This window comes from Stenella coeruleoalba (genome assembly GCF_951394435.1).
Source record: "Stenella coeruleoalba genome assembly, chromosome: 1".
Taxonomy (NCBI): Eukaryota; Metazoa; Chordata; class Mammalia; order Artiodactyla; family Delphinidae; genus Stenella; species Stenella coeruleoalba.
Window position 1 is genome coordinate 159057025 of NC_137169.1, and position 24731 is coordinate 159081755.

Consider the following 24731-nt stretch of genomic DNA (forward strand, 5'->3'; position numbering starts at 1 on the left):
CCATACAATTCCATAAATACTTATACCCTGGCACTTATTTTAATGGCATTTTCAATTTATAAATGTCTTTGAAACACATACTGTAAACTATTTGAGGGTAATGACCATGGCCATTGATGGCACACCTTAAATGTGCATCGTGTTAATTTTTGAGTGTCATCTGGTCTACCATCAGTGCTTCCCTCTTTCACCCAGTTTTATTCCTCATTTCCTTCTCCAAATTTGTCTCATTTTTCTACTTTCCCTTTTGCTTCTCTATTCTTGCTTTCTCTTTCCCATTGCATGTGTCATTCTTCTTTTTCTCCTTCTGACTTCATTATTATGGACAACCAAAACCTTTCCTAGGATTGTCTCTATCTTCCTTTCCTCTTCATTGCCATCCACAAACTCTTACAGAATATTCTTGGTTGACTCCCTTACTTCCTAGCATACCCATGTACTTCATGATCACTTTAGAACATTGAAAAGGGTTGGAATTTTTAAAAATAGGTGATTATAATCAGTCTTCTTTCACCTCTGGCATAAGACTCTTCTTCCTCAATCTGACCATTCTTAAATCTAGAAGTACTCCAGCTCATTGGTCTCCCTTACCCCCATGTTTAGGCCAAAGAACTTGTGAAACCTTAGCCCTGTTTAATACTTGAATTTCTCAAAACATAAGACAGCTAATTCTGCCTGAGGGCACCAAAGAAGAATAAAGATGCCACAAATAAACGTTTAGTCCAGATTTATAATGGTCTTTTAGGTGCCTAGTTGAGTGCTAACCATTAACTCACTTGAACAACAGGGAGCTCATGACACAAACTAACATGTTAATTGTATAGACACTTCACTTCACCATTCCTCAATGTAGCTGGTAAACTGCATCCAGTTAGCTTAAATAACATGAATGATGAATTTCCCTGTGTATATAAATTGGGAGTTTCTAAAGTTTTCTTTTTCCCTTTGTACAACTAGTGACTGCCACCTCGCTTGGTCACTGCAATAGAAAATGATGACGAAGAAACACATTGTCTCAATATCAGTGGACATAATGTCCTAGTATTCTATAAAAATCTCAAAATTCTTAATCTAAAAGGTAGATCTGCCAATATCTTATATCCTTTACCTTTTTTAACATAAATATCCAATCTATGAAGGTCTCAGTTTCCTTACTTAGAATATGAGGTGGATAGATTTGCTAATATCTAGGGACCTTTCCAATTTTAATATTCCCTAGTTATAAGGAAAATAACTAGGGAATTTAGTAAATTAGTAATTTAGCCAAATACAATGGCTCCCTTAATCATTAACCTCGCTCATGATGAAAGTTATCTGCAGGTTCTACTTGTAAGAGATCAAACATTCGTATCCATATATATTGTAGCACATTGACTTTTACAGAACTCAAAGTAACACAACATAGTTACATTCATAGACTTAAGGTCACTGTGGTATACTTTACAAATTTTCTTTTCCCTAGGAAGGAAATGTAGATCCCTAGGAAGGGATTTCTTTCTCTGCCTTTCAGTAATGTAAGCCTTTTATTATCTCTTGGATCCTAAAAATGCGTAGGGCAGGTGGAACTTAGGACAGACATTCCAGGTGGCAGAGGGACAACGTGAGAAAGGGCAGAAGTAAGAATGGATTTTCAGAAGGACTTGGATATCTTACATGATGAGAGCAGCGTTTCACCATCTCTGTCCTGCAGAACACTGGTTTTAGATGATGTTAATGTAGTTACAAGACAGAAGCATTTTGGAAGAGCCGTACTCTACATACTGACATGAAATTCAAGTTTCACTTTGTTACATTACATACTCTGAAAAGTTTTGGAGGAAGGAATTGATTTATTTTTGTTTAATTCAGTCTTACAGTTACTTGAGAAACCTATATTCAGCTGATGAGACTGTATTTTGTGAAAGGCCAATCGGAGAAATGGTGAGATGGGGCTTAGGATATTTCTCTGTTGGGACAGGCATGTGATTATTTTTCCTATAATTCTTTACTGTTTGTCCTAACAGTTGTTTCTTTGCAGGATTGTTTTTTTTTACATCTTTATTGGAGTATAATTGCTTTACAGTGTTGTGTTAGTTTCTGCTGTATAACAAAGTGAATCAGCTATATGTATACATATATCCCCAGGATTCAGTTTTAAGCCTTCTGTTTTTACCTGAGTCATTGGGACGCTTAGAAAGCTCAACAGTTCTGGGGTCTTCATCTCTTAAGTAGTTTCCAGAAGCTCCTGGCACTTACCACTATTTCCTCTTGATTCTTTTCCTCCGACTTCAGACTTCTTATGATTATTAGCTGATTGTTTTCTCAGCCTCTAGTGTCAAAACCAGCTACCTCACTCATCTTCATTGTCTCAGTTACAAGGTGCAATATTTCCCATGTTTATATGTGTCAAAATATAAGTCAGGGGTTGATACATAGCATATGCGTAATAAAAATTGTATTTCCTTGTTTTCTTTGTTCAAAGGTATCCAAACACTGGCCAAGTTCTTAAATTGAAAGTAGAGTGATCTAATTTATTCAGCTCATCCAACCATCAGTATTGAATATTTGTCTTTTTTCTTACACATATTTCTTATATTCCAGTTGTGACATTCTAGAGCACACTGAGCACATTTATAACTTATTACTACATTACTACCTTGGCTGTTCCTTGACCAAAATTTACTTCATACAACTGACAGCCTACTGAACCTACTAGAGTTTTTTTTTAATGTACGCATACAATAAAAAATACTCTAGTAGGTTAACTGCATTGCTAATAACCGAATTTTTACATTTCTATGCACCCATGTATCCAACACCAGATCAAGATATTATAAAATATTTCTAACACCCTACAAGGTTCTCTGTTACTTCTTTCTGTTCCATACTCCCCCAGGGCAACACCTAAGATGACCTCTATCACCATATATGACATACATGGAAACACACAGTGTGTATTCTTTGGTATCTGGCCTCTGGTTACATATCATTATATCAGCAGTTTATTCTTTTATTGTGTTTTCCTGATTTTTTAAACCTAGACATTCATAGAGTGTCAAAGTACCACTGAGTTTTTAACATTATTATGCTGACCTCCATCTTCAGCGGCTTTCTACAGTCGTCCATGTGTCCTTCCACCTACTTTCTCTTCCATCTAATTATGTTTCATTTAACCAACCTCAGTCAGCCTTCCCCCCATATTCCCCAACACGTAACACTCCTGTGTTCAGCCAGTTTTGTTCCCTATTCCATAAGCCCTTTGTGCCATTCCTGACACTGTGCCTGTTCCCTACCCTCTATATACTTGTTCAGGACTCAGTTTAAATGCTACCTGTTCTAAGAAGTCTTCTCAGAAGAAGCCAGTACTTTTTTGAATCCTTCTTTAATGAAATCCCATAACAAGTGTAATCTGTCCTCCCTGATCTGTAATTAATTATCCATTGTTCCTATCATATAGTGTTTGTTTTTCTTACGTGCTGTTATTATTTATTGAAGCAGATTATAGTGACTTGAACCAGGAACTGGGTCATTTTCCTCTCCTTTTTAGTGCCAGTTTCTGTGATATGAAGTTAAACTCTTTTTCCCTCACTTCCCATTCACCCTCAGCAGTTGTTAAACATAAAGTACAAGTGAAACTTATTGGTTAACAGGTTTTTGTGGTCCTTGGTTCTGGTCCCTAGGTCTAAGCTGCACTTCTGTATTGCTAATTTGACTGATTTCTTATTGTCACATAACTCAGGAATTAACTAAATCATTACAAATTTAGATACATATAAGATATTATAAAAAAAAACCCAGTGGATATCAAAAGTTTTGGCCTGGAGGAGAGTGTTGTATGAGTCCTAGTTTGGTGGGGCTCACACTTAATGGTCGAGCCTTCCAATATTCCATTGTAAGTAAGAAAGAGGTATACAAATATATGGTTATACAAATATATGGTTAATATATGGTATACAAATATATGGTTATTTGGTTATATATGGTATATGGTTAATATATGGTATATATATATACCATATATATATATATATATATATATGGTATATATATATACCAATATATATATATGGTTAATATATGGTATACAAATATATGGTTAATATATGGTAAGTAAGAAAGAGGTATACAAATATATGGTGTTGATAAAAAAGAGAAGAGAGAAAGGGACGACAGGTACTTTGAGGGCTTTTGGAATTCATGAACAATTATGATTGGATGGGAAAAAAGAAAAACCGAGGGCTAGCCTCCCACAAGTGAGCTCAGGACAGAGAAGGGCTCATCTGGTATGCAGGTAGAGAGGTTTGACCTACAGAATCTTAGAAAACCTCAACAATCTAAGCAGTGTTGGCAAGAGGCAAACTAAAGGGCTAACAGAAGTCTGCAAAAGTCTCACACAAAGAACTTTGGCATGGTGTTCGTCATCTAGCTAATCCTAACATGCAGACATTTATGAGAGTAAAGTCAGGTCTTTGCCAGAGTCAGTTTCCTGTTTGGGCAACTGGGTCAAATGAAGAAAGGCAGATGTAGGCTGCCAGAGTAAATAAGGAGAGAAAAAAAAAAAAATGAGACCTGTCATTCATCAGTGATTTCCCCCCAGTATTCTTAGCTTCCACCTTATCTCCATCTTACTGGTAACACAGGAACTAGACTGAAGAATCAGGTAAAAGGTCTCTACAGAAACTGAGGTAATATAGAAAATAAAATAATAAAACATAAAATTGTAAATTTTCTTCCTAGGGGTAATTGAGATGATAGTTCAATAATAACATAAGATCAGGTGAAGTCTAAAGAAATTTTAGAAAACCTGGATAAAGTAATAAAACATCTGTTTGCTGGCATCTGAATGTTAGAGAGACACCGAGACATGTGGGCCAAGTTCTGGAGAGAAGGGAAACACAGAGGCAAGCTTGACATTTGGTGCAGCCTTTCTCCTTGGGGCATTTGCTGATTCAAATCTTACAGCCTAGGAGCTGAAAAGCCAAGGAGTTCAAAAGACTCTAACCACAGAAGCCAAATGGCAAGAGCTCAAGCTAAAGGCAACAACTAATGGAATGACAAGCTAAGTGTATCTTTAGTCTCACAGGGCTGGGGGAACCATTACATTTAAAGCCTAACAAATACAAGGGTAGTTGGGAATAGGGAGAATCCAAACGTTCACATGGTAATCCCAAAGGGCAACACCCGTAGAGGAATGACAAAACAGAAATAGAGCAACCTTCACACAGACTGAAAAACGGCTTTGAATGAGCTCAAACTGAGAATGGACTAAGGTTACCAGGCCCTATAGTAACTGTCTGCCATGGGCAAAAGTAAATCTTTTTAAGAGAACGATAACAATATCCAGAATGTGGAGGTATCTTTATAGTTTCCTAAAATAAGTTAAGCCCAATTTTAATATAAAAAATAATTGGACATACCAGGAAAAAGACTACATGATCAAAAGCTAAAAAAAAAAAAAAAAGGAAGAAAGAAAGAAAAAAGACAATATAAATAGACACAGGAGGACAAGAGTTAGCAGGCCTTGGTTAAAAAAAAACAACAAAACTACTATGATTAAACAAAGAAAATATACACATGGCAAATAAGTGTATGAAAAGATGCTACACATTCCATGTCATCAGTGAATTTTAAATTAGAACAATAATGAGATACAACTACACACCTGTTCAAATGGCTAAAATCCCAAAACTGAAATACCGAAGTTGGTGATGATGCAGAGCAATTGGAGTTCTCTTTTGTGGCTAGCGGGATACTTAGCAGTTTCTTACAAAATAAACGTACTTTTACCATACAGTGATCTAGTAATCATGCTCTTTCTTATTTACCCATAGGAACTGAAAAGTTATGTCCACATAAAAACCTGCACATGGATGTTTATAACAGTTTCTTTCATAATTGCCAAAACCTGAAATCAACCAAGATGTTTTTCAATAGGTGATTGGATAAACAAACTATGGTATATCCGTACAAAGGAATAGCATTCAGCAATAAAAAGAAAAGGCTATGAAGCCATGAAAAGACATGGAAGAAGCTTAAATGCATATTGCTAAGTGAAAAAAAGCCAATCTGCAAAGGCTACATGCATATTATATGATTGCAGCTATATGAAATTTAGGAAAAGGCAAAAGTGTGGAGACAGTCAAAAGATCAGTGGTTGCCAGAGGTTGTGGGGAGGGAGAAAAGGATGGGTGAAGCTCGGAATTTTAATGGCAGAGAAACTCCTGTGTATGGTTCTGTAATGGTGGATACAGGTTATTGCACATTTGTCAAAAATCATATAATGTACAAAACAAAGAGTGAAGTCTCAAGTAAAGCATGGACATTAGTTAGTAATAATGTATCAATATTGGTTCATTAACTATAACAAATGTATTACGCTAATGTAAGATGTTAATAATAAGAGAAACTGGGTTGAGAGGTAAGGAAGTATGAGAACTATGTCCTTTCTGCTTAATTTTTCTGTAAACCAGAAACAGCTCCAAGATAGTCTGTTAATTTAAAAAACAAATCTAGACCTGCATACAAAACTTGCACATAAATCCAACCACAGCAGCATTATTCATAAGAGCCCCAAAGTGGAAATACCCCAAATGGCCATTTACTGTGAATGATCAATGAAACACAGTAATATCCACACCACAGAATATTATTCAGCCATAAAAACAAATCAAATACTGATACATGCTACAACATGGATGAACCTTGAAAACATGCTAAGTAATTGTAGGATTCCATTTGTATGCAATGTCCAGACCTGGCAAATCTGTAGAGACAAAGTATATTAGTGGCTGCCTAGGGTTTGGAGAAGTGGGGGAGTGAGTGACTTATAATAGATTCTTTTTCTTTTGGGGGTGGATGAAAGTTTTACAACTGATTGTGGTGGTAGATGCGTAACACATTAAATTGTACACGTTAAATAATATGGAAAGTAAATTATATCAATGAAAGTATTTAAAATTATGATTAATGTATTAAAAAAGGACAACCTATACAATTTAAGCAAAAATTATCTGTGAAATGCAACCAAAGGAAAACTCTAGAATTAAAAATGCTGAAATTAAGCACTCAGAAGATCAGTTTAAGAGTACCTTAGTCAAACAAAAGAAAGTATTACAAATGTCAATTAAAAAATAACTACACTGAAATTTTGAGGGAAAAGGATGGAAAACAGAGACAAATACATAAAACATATGGAGTATATGTAAAGCACTGTGTCTAGCCAGGCCCAAGTCACACAGCCTAGGGAGCAGACACACAGCCTACCTGAATCACAAGGACTTCTCCAAAGGAAAAATGAAGTTCTGATGCCAGAAGTGGAAGGAATGAATTATGAAGAAAACGAACAATTGTGCACTATAATCAAGATATACATCCATAAATACATAGGTTCCCTGAGGTTGTGATATGGTACAAACAATAAAAAAAATATGAGACTCATAGTAGAGGCTGCTAGATTCTGCTGAGGAAAATGTCCAGGGAAGGAAGAGTTGATTTATTTAGTTATTTTTTTAGACTCCACATATAAGTGACATCATGCGCTGTTTGTCTTTGTCTTATTTCAGTTATCATAGTGTCCTCCAGTTTTATCCATGTTGACTTAAATGATAGGATTTTCTTCTTTTTTCAGGTTGAATAATATTCCATTGTATATATATACCATATTTCCTTTATCCATTAATCTACTATGGACACTTAGGTTGTTTCCATACCTTGGCTCTTGTGAATAATGCTACAGTGAACATGGGAGTACAGATATCTCTTCAAATAATGATGATGTTTCCTTTGGATATATACTCAGAAGCGGGAGGGAGGAAGAGCTTATGACACAAATTGACCATGTGTAAAAGATGTTGTAGGAATGAAAAACTCTGAACACCTAGGAAGAAAGAGGGACCATGGAGTATTTGGAAAGGTCATTGTTCATGGTCATACATAGTTTAAAATTATGACATTTCAGTGAGACTGTATACATGCAGGCTTGCTTATATTTTGGGATTTGAATACAGTGCAAAGAAGTGTTGCTAAATTTTCGATCAACATCAAAAAAAGGGTGGAAGGATTCCCTGGTGGTGCAGTGGTTGAGAGTCCGCCTGCCGATGGGTTCGTGCCCCGGTCTGGAGAGATCCCACATGCAGCGGAGCGGCTGGGCCCATGAGCCATGGCCGCTGAGCCTGCACGTCCGGAGCCTGGGCTCCGCAATGGGAGAGGCCACAGCAGTGAGAGGCCGCGTACCGCAAAAAAAGAAAAAAGTAAAAAAAAAAAAAAACACTTATGAGACTTCTAGTTTTGAGTCCAGCATGGAAGGAGCTTGGAAGTTGCCACTCTGTCCTAACAGGTAAATATCTGAACACACTGAAAAATCAAAAATTCTTCTTAGATTCATTAGAGAAGTGAGGTCACAGGAAAAATCACCGTGCCCCAAATTGGAGAGGCAAATAGCAGATACAGAGAATAACAGCTTACCGGAACAGAAACGCAAGATCAGAAATCTCTGTGGAAAGCAATAGTGAGGTAGGAAAACCTGAACTGTATTTGACAGATTGCTGGAGGCTTGTATGGAAAAGTCTGTGAGGTAAAAACTCCAGGGAAACCCCCATCCTTTTGTGAGTTTTGTCTCTTGAGCTCTACCAGGTTGTGACCACCAGGTGAAGGTGAAAGGAAAATCCCCTTGGAATTCTGGCAGGGGGAGGGTGAAAGGAGCAATTTTGAAATACACCAGAGCATTCTGCTATGCTTCATAAGGCCTGCCCTCAGGAGAAACTGTTTTACCAGAGGCCTAACCTATGGGGATTTGTCAGAGGCTAACTGACCTGGGGGAAGGGAAATATCCTACCCTGACCCCTGCCAGCCTTTGTGTTTCACCTAAGGTGAGCGAAAATACTGAGAGGCACTTGTGACATTCACAGCTAAGGAGCACATGCTCATTACAAGATGGAGACCTAATCATAAGACTGTGCAATGCTTCTATAACACCACATCAATAAAGGACAGTGTACTGCAGTGAATTTCACCAGTACATTGTGTCTGGATTTTCAAGGAAGAGAAAAGTGAGTCATATAAAATGCTTGATTAAAACCAGAAATGGCAGAAAAAGAGTGGAATGTAAAAAAGGAACAAAGAACAATGGCAATAAATATGAAAGATACTAAGTCAATGATATCAAGAATCATTTTAAATACCAATGGTGTAAATACACCAATTAAAAGACAGAGATTGTCACAGAGCATTGATAAACAACATCCAAATATAAGAAATCTACTTTAAATATGAAGGAACATATAGCTTAAAAGTAAAGGGTTGGGGAGAGCTGCATCATGCTAACACTAATTAAAAGAAAGTTTGAGAAGCTGTATCAATTTCAGACAAAGCAGAGTTAAGAGCAAAGGAGATTATCAGGCACAAAGAGGGCATTATCATTCCATAGTGATAAAGGGGTCAATTCTCCAAGAAGACATAAGAGTTCTTCATGTTTATGTGCCTGGCACCGAAGCATCAAAATTCGTGACACAAAGGTGAATAGAACCGCAAGGAGAAAGAGATAAATCCACTATCATAGTTAGAGATTTTTATACCCCTCTATCATAAATGGACAAATCTATCAGGCAGAAAATCAGTACAGACAAAGCTGAATTCAACAACACCATCGACCAAATGGATATAATAAACATCTACAGACTACTTCATCCAACAACAGCAGAATACACATTGTCTCAAGCTCACATGAAGTATACACGAAGACAGACCACATTCTCGGCCGTAAAACACACTCTAATAAATTTGAAACATCAGAAATCATATAAAGTCTGTTCACAGACTGCAGTGAGGTCAAACTGGAAATCAATAACAAAAACAAAGCTGGAAAATTCCAAAATACTTGAAGAATAAATGGTTCTATTTGAAGCAGTACATGTATCCTGCTGTCTGTATGAGAACTGAATAACATGCTCAGTGGCCAAGCACCTACAGAGTTTGAAAGAAGGGACCTGATTGTTCATTGATCATGATACACATCTGTTATATCCCAGGTGATTTGTGGAGTTAAGAACTAGCTGTGAAGTTTGTACTTTATGCCCTTCCTCACAGTTAATATGGCAGTAACTGAAATTTGATGGTTTTGTTGGGGTCCTGGGATTATTTAACTAAATCATGGTAACTGAAATTCATGCATGGGCAAACTGTTCAGAGCGAGGACTGTATGTGCTGCATACATTTGGTAATATTCCATTGCAAGAAACAAATAGGATGAGATGTAAAATAGGATGAGAAATCAAATTCTTGTTATGAGAAAGTCTGTCCCTAAGCAGAACATGAAACAGATATCATAAAGTAAAGGCGAGTTGATTTGACTTCATAAAAATTAAAGAATTCTGCACGGCAAAAGGCAACCCAAACATAAAGATAACTGACAAACTGGGAAACATAATATAAATATTTGACCATGGATTTGGCCAACAATTCCTTTTCTTCACAATAGTATGAGGAGGGGAAATCTCAGTGAGCCAAACTTCATGAATCAATAGAGGAGAAGTTAGACTAAAGTTCTCATATGGTGTGGATTTAATTTTATGGAATGCATAGTACCTTCCAACAGAAAATGTGGAGTATTACCAGTCTTATCCAGATCCTTGGCAATGCAAGTAGAGAAACCTTGAGTAACTATATGATAGATGAATCTCTTTTCTGTTCTATAAGAGGAGGAGAACAATGAACAGAATGTCTGTTTCTCCAGGGCAGAAATCCAATATTGTCTCTGTAGCACTGAGCTTTGCAAAACATGGAAATGCACAGTCTTTAACAAATCACTCTTAAACAATCAAGGGGGGAAGAAGTGGAAAGGCTAATGAACGTGCCAATTACCTTTGTAGCCCTGACTGTTGAAAATAGCGGTGATAGGAAATATGTGATGCCACGTGTGTGAAACTTAAAGAGCACAGAGATTCAAATGGAGTAGAGTAGGGAAGAATGCCTCTCATAACCCACCCAAGTTGAATTATTTATAGTCTCAACTGGGAAATGTTGATTAAGAAATGAGAGGATACAGGCAAGAGCAGCTCCTGAAATTGTGCCTAAATACCTCCAATATTCCTAAGGAATCCCACAGGCAACTGTGTCACAGTGGAGCTGACAAAGGGAGTATAGTAAGCGCATAGATCATGCCCTTATCAGCCAGCATACGGAGAGCATTAGTGATTTTCAGCAAATCATTACTGATCCTCAGAAAAATGCACTGTGACTGGGTCTAAAACTTGACTGGAATTTTCCATAGATGTGTGATATTGGATTTGGGTTTGCAGCTGCACTTGCCAAATCACCTTTGCAAAGCACAGTTGTAGGTCACAGCCAGAGGAGCAAAGGCTGCTCTGCTCTTTCTCAAGCAGAAAAGGATTTTAGACATGCCCAGTTCTGTCCCACAAAGGATGGGGATAGCAGATTATGAATTAGTGATTAGTACAATATCTGTGATCCCTGGGCTAATTTCCGTCTTGAAGCTGGGATATAAAGACTCATGTGTTGGGTGATGAGCCACAAGCCCTCTCAACAGGTGCATAATCAGGACTGGATAGGATGAATTCAGGCCTGGGTATCTGGCATCTGGCACCAGCCCTTTTCTGGCAGGTTGCCTTTAGACATGTCCCTGACACCTTTGCATCTGTAGCTTTTCGTTCTTGCTGTCTGGTTGTTTAAATACTTAAAATGGTGATGACACTACTTGGTGGCATATTCTATTTTAAAAAAGCTTCCATTACTCCGTGCACATCAAACAGTAAATGCTTTCTCTTAGTAAACCTACATAACAATTTTCTGAACTGTTCTGCTCTGGGCAGGAGAGTCACAAATGCACCAGGCAAATAAAGTGAAAGATGAGACAGTACATAGTGTTTTATTCAATTGGGTCTTGATACCTAAGTGTGACTCTTAACCAAGGATTATGCAGTAGTTAAGGACACAGATGAAAGTTGTTTAGAGTGTGTCCTAAAGTCTCACTGGTAGAATTTAAATCTCTACGCTGGAAGTTGTAGACCCGAGACAGATTACTTCCCTAAACTTCATTTCCTGCATCTGAGAAAGATAATAGTATCTACTTTGTAGTAGACTGAATAATACCATTGCCCCCAAATGTCCACATTCTAATCCCCAGAACCTGTGAATGTCACCGTAAGTGGCAGAAGGGATTTTGCCAATGGGATGAAAGTAAGGGTCTTGGGATGGGGAGATTCTTCTGGACTACCTGGATGGACCCAGATGTAACCACTGGTGTTCTCGTAAGAGAGAGGCAGAGGGAGTTTTTACTCCAAAGAGAATGTGATGATGAAGTGGGGGTTGGATTGATGTGGCCAGAAGTCAAGGAATGCTGGCAAGGAAACAGATTCTCCCTTAGAGCCTCTGGAAGGAGGATGGACGGCCTTGTCAACTCCTGGTTTCAGCCTAAGGAAACTGGTTTTGGACCTCTGTCTTCCAGAACCATAAGAAAATAAGTGTGTTTTGTTTTACGCAAGCTTATTTGTAGTAATTTGTTACGGCAGCCATAGGGAACTAATGCGTACCTCATAGGAACTATTTCTCCAATTAAAATGTGTGACTGGAAACACACTTGGTGGCATGTCTGACACACGGTAGGTATGCTACCTTAGGTAGTTCTTGGAAACTGAAGCCGTGGTTTTGAGGGATCATCAAAACCAGTACAATGGTTGCCATGTTTCTCCTTGTTCATCCTGGTGACAAACCTTTAGAGAGAGCTCCATCCTTTCCCACAGGACCCCACCCCTAGTACTTAGAGGGAAGCAGTTTTGTCTCACTTAAGGCACCTTCTTCTTTTCCTTTCTACGTTTTTTTTTCATTAATCTTCATCCAAGTGGCCTTTCTAAATTTTAAAGAAAACAAAACCATTTCTCAATGGATTCAGATACTACCCCACATTAATATACCAACCAAGTTCTTGTTCTTCCGGGTCACATCACTAGAAATTTCTGAGCCTAAATCCTCTCTAGTTTCTAGGATGATTCATTTTCTCATTTCTCCCTTCTCCTTTTAGTTCAGAGTCTTGTCAATTTAGTCCCTTCCCTAAACACAACTTAAAATAAGGTGACGCAGCAAAGTGATGAAAGTCTAGACGGTCTGGTTTTAATCCTAGGTTTTTGCCACCTACTTACTGTGTGACATTATAAAAGCTATTCAACCTCTCTGGGCCTCAGTTTCCTCCAAAAAAGTGAATATTATGAATATTCCCTACCTATAGGGTTGCCATTATGAAGATTAAGTGAGTTAATATTTGCAAAGCACTTAGAATAGTACTTGTTATAGTCTAAGCACTACAGCTGTGCTTGTTAATAATAAATGCAATTCCAAGCATATAACTTACTCAACTTTCTGTCATAACTTTGAGATATTTATTTGGTGTAATCAATAAAATCGTGTTTCAGGGGAAACAGAAAAGTAGTTTTGAGCGATTGTCCACGTGGCTAGCTTAGATATTTCACCACAGTCAGCGTTTCCAAGCGTCTGTACAACAGCCTGGGCGAGTCCTGTAGCAAACTAGAAATTGATGGTGCTCGTGTTTTGAACCCTTTATCTCAATGTCCCCCCAACCCCAACGAATCCCCATATCTTTAGACATAAACTTTCATTTGTCCTCCGTCTTGTGAAAACCTACTTCTAAGAAAGTCTCTGATCTCCAACTTGGTGTGAATTCAAGACAAAAGTACTAGTTACCTCAGAGAGACAACTTTTCAAGAGTGGTTTTGTTTGGTTCGGTTTTTCTGTCTCTCCCAGTTCCTCAGCATTGGACAAATCCAGGAGATACGTATTATGGCTCTACCACTTAGCACCTGTGGGATTCTCCAAGCCTCGGTTTTCTTACCTGGGAGGGGCGTCTGAAAACCATCTGGATTTCAGCCAGTACTCCAGGTAATTCTGAGGCAGGTAGTCCTTATTCCATATTGAGCCAAATACTGGTTTAGGCCATCAGTGAGATCTCACCAAGGGCCTCATGTATCTTGTAAGATTAAAAATTTTGTATGGCTACTTCATGCTAAAACTCTGGTTAGTAATAAGCAGGGTATTTTCCCTGCATGTGTCTCTCAATAATTAGAGAAAGTTCCTGTCCTGGGACTGCTGAGAGGACCACGCCCAGGTCTGTCTCAGGTAAAGTATGAACTGCTGGTTAGGCAGCCTCACTACATCACATCAACCTGGGTTCACAGCAGTGACTGGGTCAGGGAGGGCCTGGGCAGTCTCATAACAGTCAAGGGCTGTTTCTAGATCTCTAAAAGGAAAATATTTAGGACAAGAAAGACATGCATCCGTGAGTCTGAAATTCTCAAATCTTCCCCAAGCCACCTTCTAATTCTTGAGAGACATATTCAGGGAAAATACCCTGCTTATTACTAATCAGAGTTTTAGCCTGAAGTGCCTTACAAAATTTTTAATCTTACAAGATACATGAGACCCCCTTGGTGAGATCTCACTGATGGCCTAGAGCAGTATTTGGCTCAGTATGGAATAAGGACTACCTGCCTCATAATAACCTGGTTGAAATCCAGATGGTTAGCTCTCCCACAAAGCAAGGAAATTAGGATGATAGGGCCAGAATTATGCATTTTCCATAATTAGTAATTAGTCATTATTTCTGGCCTAGCCTAAAAGCAAGTTGGTCCCCTTTCTTTTAAGATCTTATCCTTACTTTGGTCTTACAGCTTCCAAACTGAGTAGGGGAGGGACAAGCGTTCTGGCAAAGGATGGGACCCAGCCAAGGAAACAATATTGAATTTGAAAATTTAAAAATTAATTTATTATGGGCAAATAGTGCAGGGAGAAAAAAAGAAGAAGGTGGGTGAAATTTTAGGAGAAGTAATGAAATCTTGTGAGAAGATAATAGTTGAAGTAAAAAGCAAACTAAAATATAGCATGAGTTTAAATAATTGATAATGACAGAAGTAGGGGCGCCATACCTAGAGAGAAGAAAATACAGTCCTACCATTCTCTTGTCCCCAGGACTGAGCAAAACTTAAATAGTTAATATAACTTCCTGGTTTTCAACTCTTGTTGTCAACCTGTAGATAAAACACAGGACCCTTTGCTGTGATTGCATAAGAAAATGTAAATGTGATCAGCACAGACAAATGAAACAAACATGGTATTGACAGAAGGTGAGTTGTACAGGGGAGAGGAAAGACAGAGAGCTGTGGGTGCACAAATAGTCTCATGCAGAAAGAAAATGATGAGATTAGGGGGAAAGTTGATACCATAAGAAAGTTGATAGTATAGCTATATACTAGAGCTAATATTTCTGGAGAGCTTCTGCGTGTTGGATACTAAAGGCTGCAAATGCCTTATTATTATTTGCATTGTCATGAGAAACTCCGTGCAATGGGTATCATCCATTTCCTCGGTTTACAGGTGAGGAAACAGAGGCCCAGGAAGGTTATATAAATTACTCAGGATTGCAGAGCTAATTAACTGAGGAAGAAAGCTTCCAAGCCAAGTAGGTGGTCCATGTCCAGATCCAGTGCTTTTAGCTACTATGCTACCACTTCTCCCATCAGTAAAGCTAGGAAAACTACATGAAGTTACAAAAGAGAAGCAGTATGAGTAATGACATGAATATGATGTATTAGAAGAGTGATGAGTAGTAGTGGGGGTAGGAGTTTCTCTTCCTCCTTCATGTTAGGGTGTTAAAATTGATCTAAAATGGATATAGCAGGATAAACATAATGTTTAGAATTATGGGGGTGACATTGAAGTAGCAAAAACCTGTCTCTGGAGAGGGGAACTGGGGTTAGATGGGTTGAATTTCAGTATCATTTGAGTTGCTATCATGTTCATGTATTATTTTCATTAAAAAATACTTTTATTTATTTAGAAATAGCTTCAACTGTGTAAATGCATCAAAACATGAAATTCAAAATTATCTTTAAATCTCTCATACATTTGTTAAATGCTTGCCTTATCAGGATCATTCTTTTCAGCTTTGAAGTCCATTTTTTAAAAAATAAAAAGTCAAGAAGTATGAATTTTTAAAATTAAAAATTGTCCCTGGTTATATTGCCAGGCACCACAGATGGAAGGTGTGGAACTATTAGAAGTAACCTGGATGTCAACCCTGCTTCTGGGAGGCATTTCTGACTACAAGGGCAGGAGATTCTCTGAAGCCAGGTAGCAGGAGTTTTTTGTTTTTTGTTTTAACATCTTTATTGGAGTATAGTTGCTTTACAATGGTGTGTTAGAGTCTGCTTTATAACAAAGTGAATCAGCTATACATATACATATATCCCCATATCCCCTCCCTCTTGCGTCTCCTTCCCACCCTTCCTATCCCACCCCTCTAGGTGGTCAGAAAGCCCTGAGCTGATCTCCCTGTGCTGTGCGGCTGCTTCCCACTAGCTATCTCTTTTACATTTGGTAGCATATATATGTCCATGCCACTCTCTCGCTTTGTCCCAGCTTTCCCTTCCCCCTCCCCGTGTCCTCAAGTCCATTCTCTACATCTGCATCTTTATTCCTGTCCTGCCCCAGCAATCCCACTACTGGGCATATACCCTGAGAAAACCATAATTCAAAAAGAGTCATGTACCAATATGTTCATTGCAGCTCTATTTATGATAGCCAGGACATGGAAGCAACCTATGGACAGTTGCTTCCATGGACAACTGTCCATGGAAGTGTCCATGGACAGATGAATGGATAAAGAAGATGTGGCACATATATACAATGGAATATTACTGAACCTTAAAAAGAAATGAAATTGAGTTATTTGTAGTGAGGTGGATGGACCTAGAGTCTGTCATACAGAGTGAAGTAAGTCAGAAAGAGAGAAACAAATACTGTATGCTAACACGCATGTATGGAATCTAAAAAAACAAACAAAAAGGGTTCGGGAGCAGGAGTTTTGATCCTCTGGAACCATAACAAACAACTCAGAGTAAATGAATCAGGCGCCTGGGTGCCTGGAGGGGTCTGGAAGCCTCTCTGTGATGGTGTTCTTTGTTTTTACATGTCTAATCTCATAAATGTTGCACTAGGCTCAGTGCTGTGCATTTTTAGGCTGAGTTATATTTTCCATGTGTGTACTTCATAAAAGTAAGCACTTTTATGCTCCCTTTAAAAAGGGGATCTCCCAGTTGAATTGCCAAGTGAAAGCTTTCTAAGGAGTTCATTAAGCATACGTATATGTGCAGTATCTCCATCTGTCATTGAAGTGAGTATGAATGTATGTATGTATATCTATCTATCTATTTATCTTTCTATTTATCTATCATCTATCAATCATTATCTCCCTGTTTACCCATCTGTATCAGTATGCCTAGGCTGCTATAACAAAATATTATAGACTGAGTGGCTTAAACAACAGACGTTTCACACAGTTCTAGAGTCTGGGAAGTCCAAGATCAAGGCAAATCTAGTTCTGGTGAGTCCTCCTTTTTTGGCTTGTAGAGGGCCACGTTCTTGCTGTCTCTTCACATGGTGGAGAGGGAAAACTCTGGTGTGTCTTCCTCTTCTTATAAGAGCTAATTGCATCATGGCAGCTTCATCCTCATGACGTCTTCTAAACCTAATTACCTCCTAAAGGCCCCACCTCCTAATTGCATCATACATAAGGGGATAGGGTTTCAACATATGAATTTGGTGGGTGGGTGGGCACAGAAATTCAGTCCTTAACTCTATTAATCTATCTATCTATCTTATCTATGTATGTATCTATCTGTGTATCTATGTATCTATCTGTGTATCTATCTATCTATGTATCTATCTATCTATATCTACCTGTCTATCCATCTATCCTTATGTAAAGAAGAGTAACAATGGCTTATAAGTCACTTCCCTACATTATTTTATCCTTCCAAAACTCTTGAGAGGTCAGTAGGCCATAGGAAAAGCACTGAAGCACTTGAAGGTTGAATTAACTGTTTGTGATTACTTAATCAGTAAATGGTGTGCATGGAACTCCACACACATCTTCTCTGTCCTCCTTTCCTCCTTCCCTCCCTACTACTTGCTGACTCTATTCCAGCCACATTATTTACTAACTCTTCCCTGAGGACACTGGCATCCTTCCTCTGGGCCTTGCAGAGGTTATTCCCATGATCTGGAATGCTTTTCCCTCAGATGTCTGACTCATCTGAATCCCTCTAGACTGTTCAAATTCCACCTTCCCAGTAAGACTTATCCTGTCTACCATTTAAGTTGAAAGCCTTGCTTCTCCCTGCCCACAATCTCACCTCACCATATACTGCTTAATCTCCATAGCATTTATTACTGGCAAACCTACCAGATAATATACATGAGTTTCTGTTCTCCCCTCCAAGTGGAAGATAGGCTGCACAGACTCAGGAATTTTGCCATTATGAAACCTAGTGAAGGCCCAGCAGAACTCTAGGGTCAGCCATAACTGGGCACAATTATAACTCTTGTGATTTGATATTTTAGTGAGTTAGCTCAGAGCCAAGCCAGTTATTAAAGAGGATCTTTTCTGCTATTTTAAGCAGCATGGGACATTTGAGGTCAACTTAAATTTTCAATAATTACAGAGCAGGTATGAACTCTTCCTTTGTTTCTCCAGATACATGAACCTGGATGCCAAATCCATCCTCTCTGAGTGTAGTGGGAATGTATGAAGATGACTGGCCTAAGTCTCAATTGAATAAAAAGATGCCCCAAAAGACATTTTAACATTTTTGAAAAGTAGTTATAAAGTGTGGTTCCTTATCACACATCAGGGATTATCTAGCCTCCAGTGTGGTGTTTTGTTTTGTTTTGTTTTGTTTTTGCAAAAGACATTTCAACATTTTCGAAAAGTACAATCATAAAGTGTGGTTCCTTATCACACATCAGGGATTATATAGCCTCCAGTGTGGTTTGTTTTTTTTTTTTTTGCAGTAAAATTGTGTCATTTTATATTTGAAATTTGCATTATGAAAATAAGTCTGTACACGAAGTAATGCATATTTAATTAATATGAATCATATAAATTTGGTCATGGCATTTAAAGTTGGCTTTGACTTTGAATTATTTTTAAATTCATAGAAAATATTGAACTTCTCATAAAATAAAACATTTTAATAATTGATATTAATAATCAACTTCAAAATTTCTTTGTCTGCATTTTCTGTTCAATTTTGAAAGAGAAGTCACTTTCAGTAGTGTTCCAAAGTGAGTGATTGCACCTTCTATGATGTGAAAAAAGATCCGATTGCCATTAGCTGTTCTTAAGTGCTGAACATAACTGAGGAATTTTAACGAGATACTCTCTGTCACTGGCAGGAAATCCATCTCCGTCCTTTGCGGGGGCAGTCCTGAGCTCGTGTTTTAATGGACGCGAAGGCAAACCATGGTTCTCACGTGACTTTCTGAAGCACCCCCGCAGCAGGCCCAGGTACCTTGAGTGGACTAAGTCTCACTTTATGGCAGTGGCATCAGATGGTGGCTACAGAAGGTTGCCGACATCCCTGTGTGCTCTTACAGGCTCTGCAGACCGGGGGACGAAAGGACCAAGGAACTCTGCCCTCAGGAATCCCAAGTGACTAGAGGGACACAGCATCAGGGCCCCAGGCAGTGTCGCCCACTATTCAGGAGGTGGGCGGAGGCTCCGCAGCTTCATTTCATCCAGTCCCTTCCAGTATTTAAAATTGTTGTCAAGACGCTGCATTAACTCGGGCAGGTCTGCAAAGGCGTCCCAAGCAGCAAACATGTCTGTGATGAAATAGTCAATGAAAGAGATTTGGGATTTGGGGATGCTGCAGGTATTTCTGTCAAAAACTGACATCACTACAGGCAAGTCCTGTCGCTTCTCTTCTTCAGTCTGAGAAAAACATTCTTCTGAGATACGTGCACCAGATTCTGAGATACTGCACTTTCCCAGGGCTCAGCAGGGATTTGACACATCAGCACACTTAATCAGCATTCGTTTGATCAGACTGCGGTTGTCTGGAGTTCTGAGCATAGTGATTATGGCTTCTTGATTTTTACCAGTTTCTCCATCTTCCTCTGATGCTGCCAAGGGCTTGTTGATGCTATTGACAAATTTGTTGACGTGCTCAAAGTGCTTTGTCATTTCTGTGGCTAAGACCATGTCGATAATACTCTGGTGCAGAGTCGGGTAGTCATCCCTCTCCATGTTTTTAAAGATGTTGCATTTATCATCACGAGTGGTCAGTTGGAAGGCCAAGGCCGTGAGGTGGCTCTCGAGCACAGCAGTGTCGTTATACAGAATGGCCAGCTCGCTCCCAGCATTGCACAGGAAGGAGTTGGTTCTCCCGGGGTGGTCCAGGTCATGGACAGTGGCTGCAATGAGGGCAGCGATCTCATCAAGTGGATCTAAAGTTTGCATTATCCTCTCTTTGCAGAGAAAATAGGCAGTGGCGTGAAGCACATCGGCAGAATGTGTAGAATTGTGGTAGGGGTTAGAAGCATGATAATTGGCTTCGATAATTTGCAACCATGATCTCAGCGTTGTCTCAGAGCATTTTAAGACTTCACAGACTCCAAAGCGAGCGAATATTTTGAGACCAAGATAAATCAAAGGCCTTTTATGAGTGGCAGCCTCCAGTTCAAAACTATCAAAGTCCCAGAATTCCTCATTTTCCATGGCCCGAGTTATCTGTGATTGGACGTTGTGAAGGAAGGTGGAGGTGATTACACTGCTGGAAACCTGTTGAAGGTTTTTTGTTGAAAGAACATACTCATTCCTGGATGGTCTTCACAAAACATCAGACATTAAGTCCCCAACAAGGTCAATGGCATGAGGATCATTGTCCTTAGCATCAAATTGTGGTGAATATAATTCAGTGGTTCTTAGAATTTCCAGCACACGATCTAAGGCTTCTGTCACAGGCATGGGACTGCTTTCCTGGGCAGCACTGATGATATCGATTGCCTTGGTGATGGGCGCCTCAATCTACATGGAATGTATCCGGGCCATGGAGGAGCGTCGTCTCTGGCTGGAAACTTTTCTTGTTCGAGAGGCAGCAGTTCTGACATCTAGTGAGTTTTTTCTCCCGTCGTTATGTTTGCCTGACTGATTATCTGTATGAGTGTCAGACTGAACACATTCAGCTATTTTCTCAGCCTTATTGTTGCCATTGCACACTCTGACAATGGACACATAGTGTCTAATTGTTCCTCCCTGTCCAATGACAGGTATCATCTTCACATTTTGTTGTTGAGAGACATACAGAGAAGCCAGGGTGAGTCACCCCATCTATCCCTCCTCTGGACCTTAGTTCCTCCTGATTGTCACTCGTTACACTGAGAACAGATTTCAGGACTCAGCACATGCAGCCATAATGTGTGCCTAATTCCACATCCCAGTTACTGGGACACAAAATTTTGGTGTCTTCAAGTCTGGCTCCCACGTCACCACTCACATATGTCAGTTCTTCCTCTACAGCTGAGTCAGTGAGTAAAGACACATAAACAGAAGCAGATTAATATGAACAAGGTTTTATTGACATATATATATATGTACATAAAGCTGGGAAAGAGAAGGGCCCATTGAGGCAAATGCATAGGGGGAGAGGAAGCATCTGAAAACAGCAGTGGGCATCCTGCCAGTTCCAAGTCTAGGGAAACTGGCTGGGGGCTTGGGTCCACCAAGTTAACAGTCAAGCCAGGGATGGCACAGTGGATGATACAGGCAGCTCTCTTCCATTCTCCTAACTGGAACTTCTCAAGTCTGGTGTAGTTCTGAAGTGGGCTCATATGCCACATGCACACACACACTCACTCTTGCACAGCCCTGAGGTGTGGTCCTCCGGCTTGCTGTAGGAAGAGAGGAGGTTAAGTTTCACTTAAACGGGCTGAGCCACTTTCCAGTGAGGCAAAGTCCATTCATGGTTACACACAGTTTGCAGAATAAGATCTGCTCTTCATTTGTAGAGTTTCTTCGTAGAAGAAAGGAATTAGCTGATGGCTCCTATGAAGCCCTGGGCAAGTTATGAGGCTGCCAGGCTCCTATGAGCACAGGCACAGCTGCCCTGACCAGAAGCCTCCAAACACAATGCTGGCTCGTCTAAGTCAGAGGGGTGTCCTGACTTGGGTGCCCCAGTGTTCTTCCTGAGAGTAGAGGTTCCTCTCTAAATATGGATGGTGCTGTCCCCCGTGGCGCCACCTGGGTTTTGGCCGGGGGGGGGGGGCAGGTGCCTTGTATTAATGCGGCCCCAGAAGTGTATGCAGTCACAGCAGGTGTGGTGCTGTCCCCATGGCGCCCCCACCCCGTTCTCTGCACAGATGGGTTCCAAGTCTGATGGCAGTTAATACACAGGGCCTCCCAGCACCCGTGAGATGTTGTGCCCTCCATCCGCACCACCTGTGTATTGGCCAGGTGGGTCCCAGTTGTAAGCGGGAATACCAGGTCCTCCAATCATGGGCATGATGTTGTTCCCTCCGAGACGACCACCACCTAGTGGGCAGGTGGGCCCCTTGTGCTCGGAAATAAGGTAGAACTAGAAGTGTGTTGAAACCCACGGGTGGTAACCACACTTGCAACTCCAGCAGATGTGGTGTGCTCTGTTGGAAGGTGGAAACTGACATGTCCCTTGACACAGATTTCATCTCCTTGGTGATGGAACTTTTAAACGTAGATTCTCTACGTCCAGATGGGCCCTGTGTGCAGTGGTGGAAAGTGGAAAGAAACACTAGGGCCTCCCATCGTGGGGATGGTGTTGTCCCCTGCCATCACCGTACCACCTGTATTGAGCGCAGGTAGGCCCCAGGTATTTGGATTTAAGGTGGAATCAGGTATGTTCCCAAATGCTGGGATGGTGCCTGCCCCTCCTACTGCAGCAGCCTTGCCGTGGTAGGTAGATGGCAGGTTATCTGTCCCAAAGTAGGAACAGAAGTGGTGCTGGGTGCCCCACTTAGACCTGTCCCAAAGTTAAGTGGTCTGGATGCCTCTGAATGAGTGAGGCCTGGGGCTGACACACCAACTCCAAGGCTCCCACCGGCCGTAGGGGTTGCAGGTCACATGAACAGTGGGCCCGGTGTGGTGTCGGCAAAGAGCGAGCTACCGTCTCCAGTACTGGGCATCCTGGTGGCAACTCCAAACACAGTAGCAATGGACACAGACCTAGGGAGAATGCCTGGGTTGTCGCCAAAGGCTGGCTGCATGTTGCTGGTGGTGGCAAATATGGAAGAGGGCAAAGCTGACTGCATGATGCTGACTCGCGGTGGCTAGGCTGCAGGAGCGGCTAGGACTTTAACTTGTGCTGAGGCTACTGGGTTTCCCAATAGAAAACACTCGTTAGGCCTCGGCACATCGTTGGCCCCCAGTTTGGCCTGAGACGGGAGACCTGGGACTGAGGAAGCTTGAAGTGTTTGTCTATCTGTTGCCCGTGTCGCAGGTAAATGCGTGGAGGAATGGGCTGAGGCATTGTTACCACTGGGTGGTGTGTTCCCAGAACTAGGAACAGCCCTGTGAAATGGCTATTAGTTCTGCCTGGAGACAGGGGCAGACTGGAACATGACAGCCTGGGAAGGAGGTGTGGTGTCCATAGGTTCAGTGTCAGAGCTGCTACCTGCTGAAGTACCCTTGATGGCTGAAGTCGCAAATGGGCTGAGAAAAACAGGAGCCGAAGGGAAAATGACAGCATGGGAAGCAGCTGTGGTGTCCATAGGTTCAGTGTCAGAGCTTCTGCCTACTGAAACTGTAATGTGGGGCTGGGGAAAACAGGAACCAAATGGAAAAAAACAGCCTGGGAAGGAGGTGTGTTGTCTGTCCATAGGTTGAGTGTCAGAGATTCTGCCTGCTGAAGCCGTAAATGGGAGACTGGGGAAAACAGGAGCAGAATGGAAAATGACAGCCTGGGAAGAAGGTGTGGTGTCCATAGGTTCAGTGTCAGAGCATCTGCCTGCTGAAGCCATAAGTGTGAGACTTGGGAAACCAGGTTTAAAATAAAAAAAAGCACCCTGGGAAGGAGGTGTGGTGTCCATAGGTTCAGTGTCACAACTTCTGCCTGCTGAGGCCGTAAATTGGGGGGCTGGGGAAAACAGGAGCCGAATGGAAGATAACAGCCTGGGATGGAGGTGTTGTGTCCATAGGTTCAGAGTCAGAGCTGCTACGTGCTGAAATACCGATGACGGCTGAAGCCCTAAATGGGGGCTCAGGACCACAGTACCTGAATGGAAACTGACAGCCTGGGATGGAGGTGTTTTGTCCATAGATTCAGTGTCAGAGCTTCTGCCTGCTGAAGCCGTAAATGGGGCTGGGGAAAACAGGAACCGAATGGAAAATGACAGCCTGGGAACGAGGTGTGGTTTCCATTGATTCAGTGTCAGAGCTTCTGCCTGCTGAAGCCGTAAGTGTGAGCCTGGGGAAACCAGGTGTCAAATGAAAAATAACACCCTGGGAAGGAGGTGTGTTGTCTATAGGTTCAGTGTTGAGTTGCTACTTGCTGTAGTACCCATGGCGGCTGGAGCCCTAAATGGGGGTTGAGGAAAACAGGAACCGAATGGAAAATGAAAGCCTGGAAGGAGGTCGGTGTCCACAGGTTCGTTGTCACAGCTTCTGCCTGCTGAGGACGTAAATTGCGGTTCGGGAAAACAGGAACCGAATGGAGAATGTCAGCCTGGGAATGAAGTGTGTTGTCCACAGTTTCAGTGTCAGAGCTTCTGCCTCTGGAGGCCATAAATGGGGGCCTGGAAAAAAACAACAGCCGAATGGAAAATGACAGCCTGGGAAGGCGGTGTGATGTTCATAGGTTCAGTGTCAGAGCTTCTGCCGGCTGCAGCCGTAAATGGGGGGCTGGGGAAAACAGGAGCCG

General features: G+C 40.9%; 1 protein-coding gene across 1 annotated transcript; it reads right to left on the reverse strand.

Moving 5' to 3' along the window:
• Window positions 1-19066: 19066 nt before the first annotated feature.
• LOC307198369 (high affinity cAMP-specific and IBMX-insensitive 3',5'-cyclic phosphodiesterase 8A-like) lies at window positions 19067-23332 on the reverse strand. Its single transcript, XM_079945232.1, has one exon. The coding sequence runs from the start codon at window positions 20558-20560 to the stop codon at window positions 19838-19840; it is 723 nt and encodes a 240-aa protein (XP_079801358.1). The 5' UTR covers window positions 20561-23332; the 3' UTR covers window positions 19067-19837.
• Between the last annotated feature and the right edge of the window lie 1399 nt (window positions 23333-24731).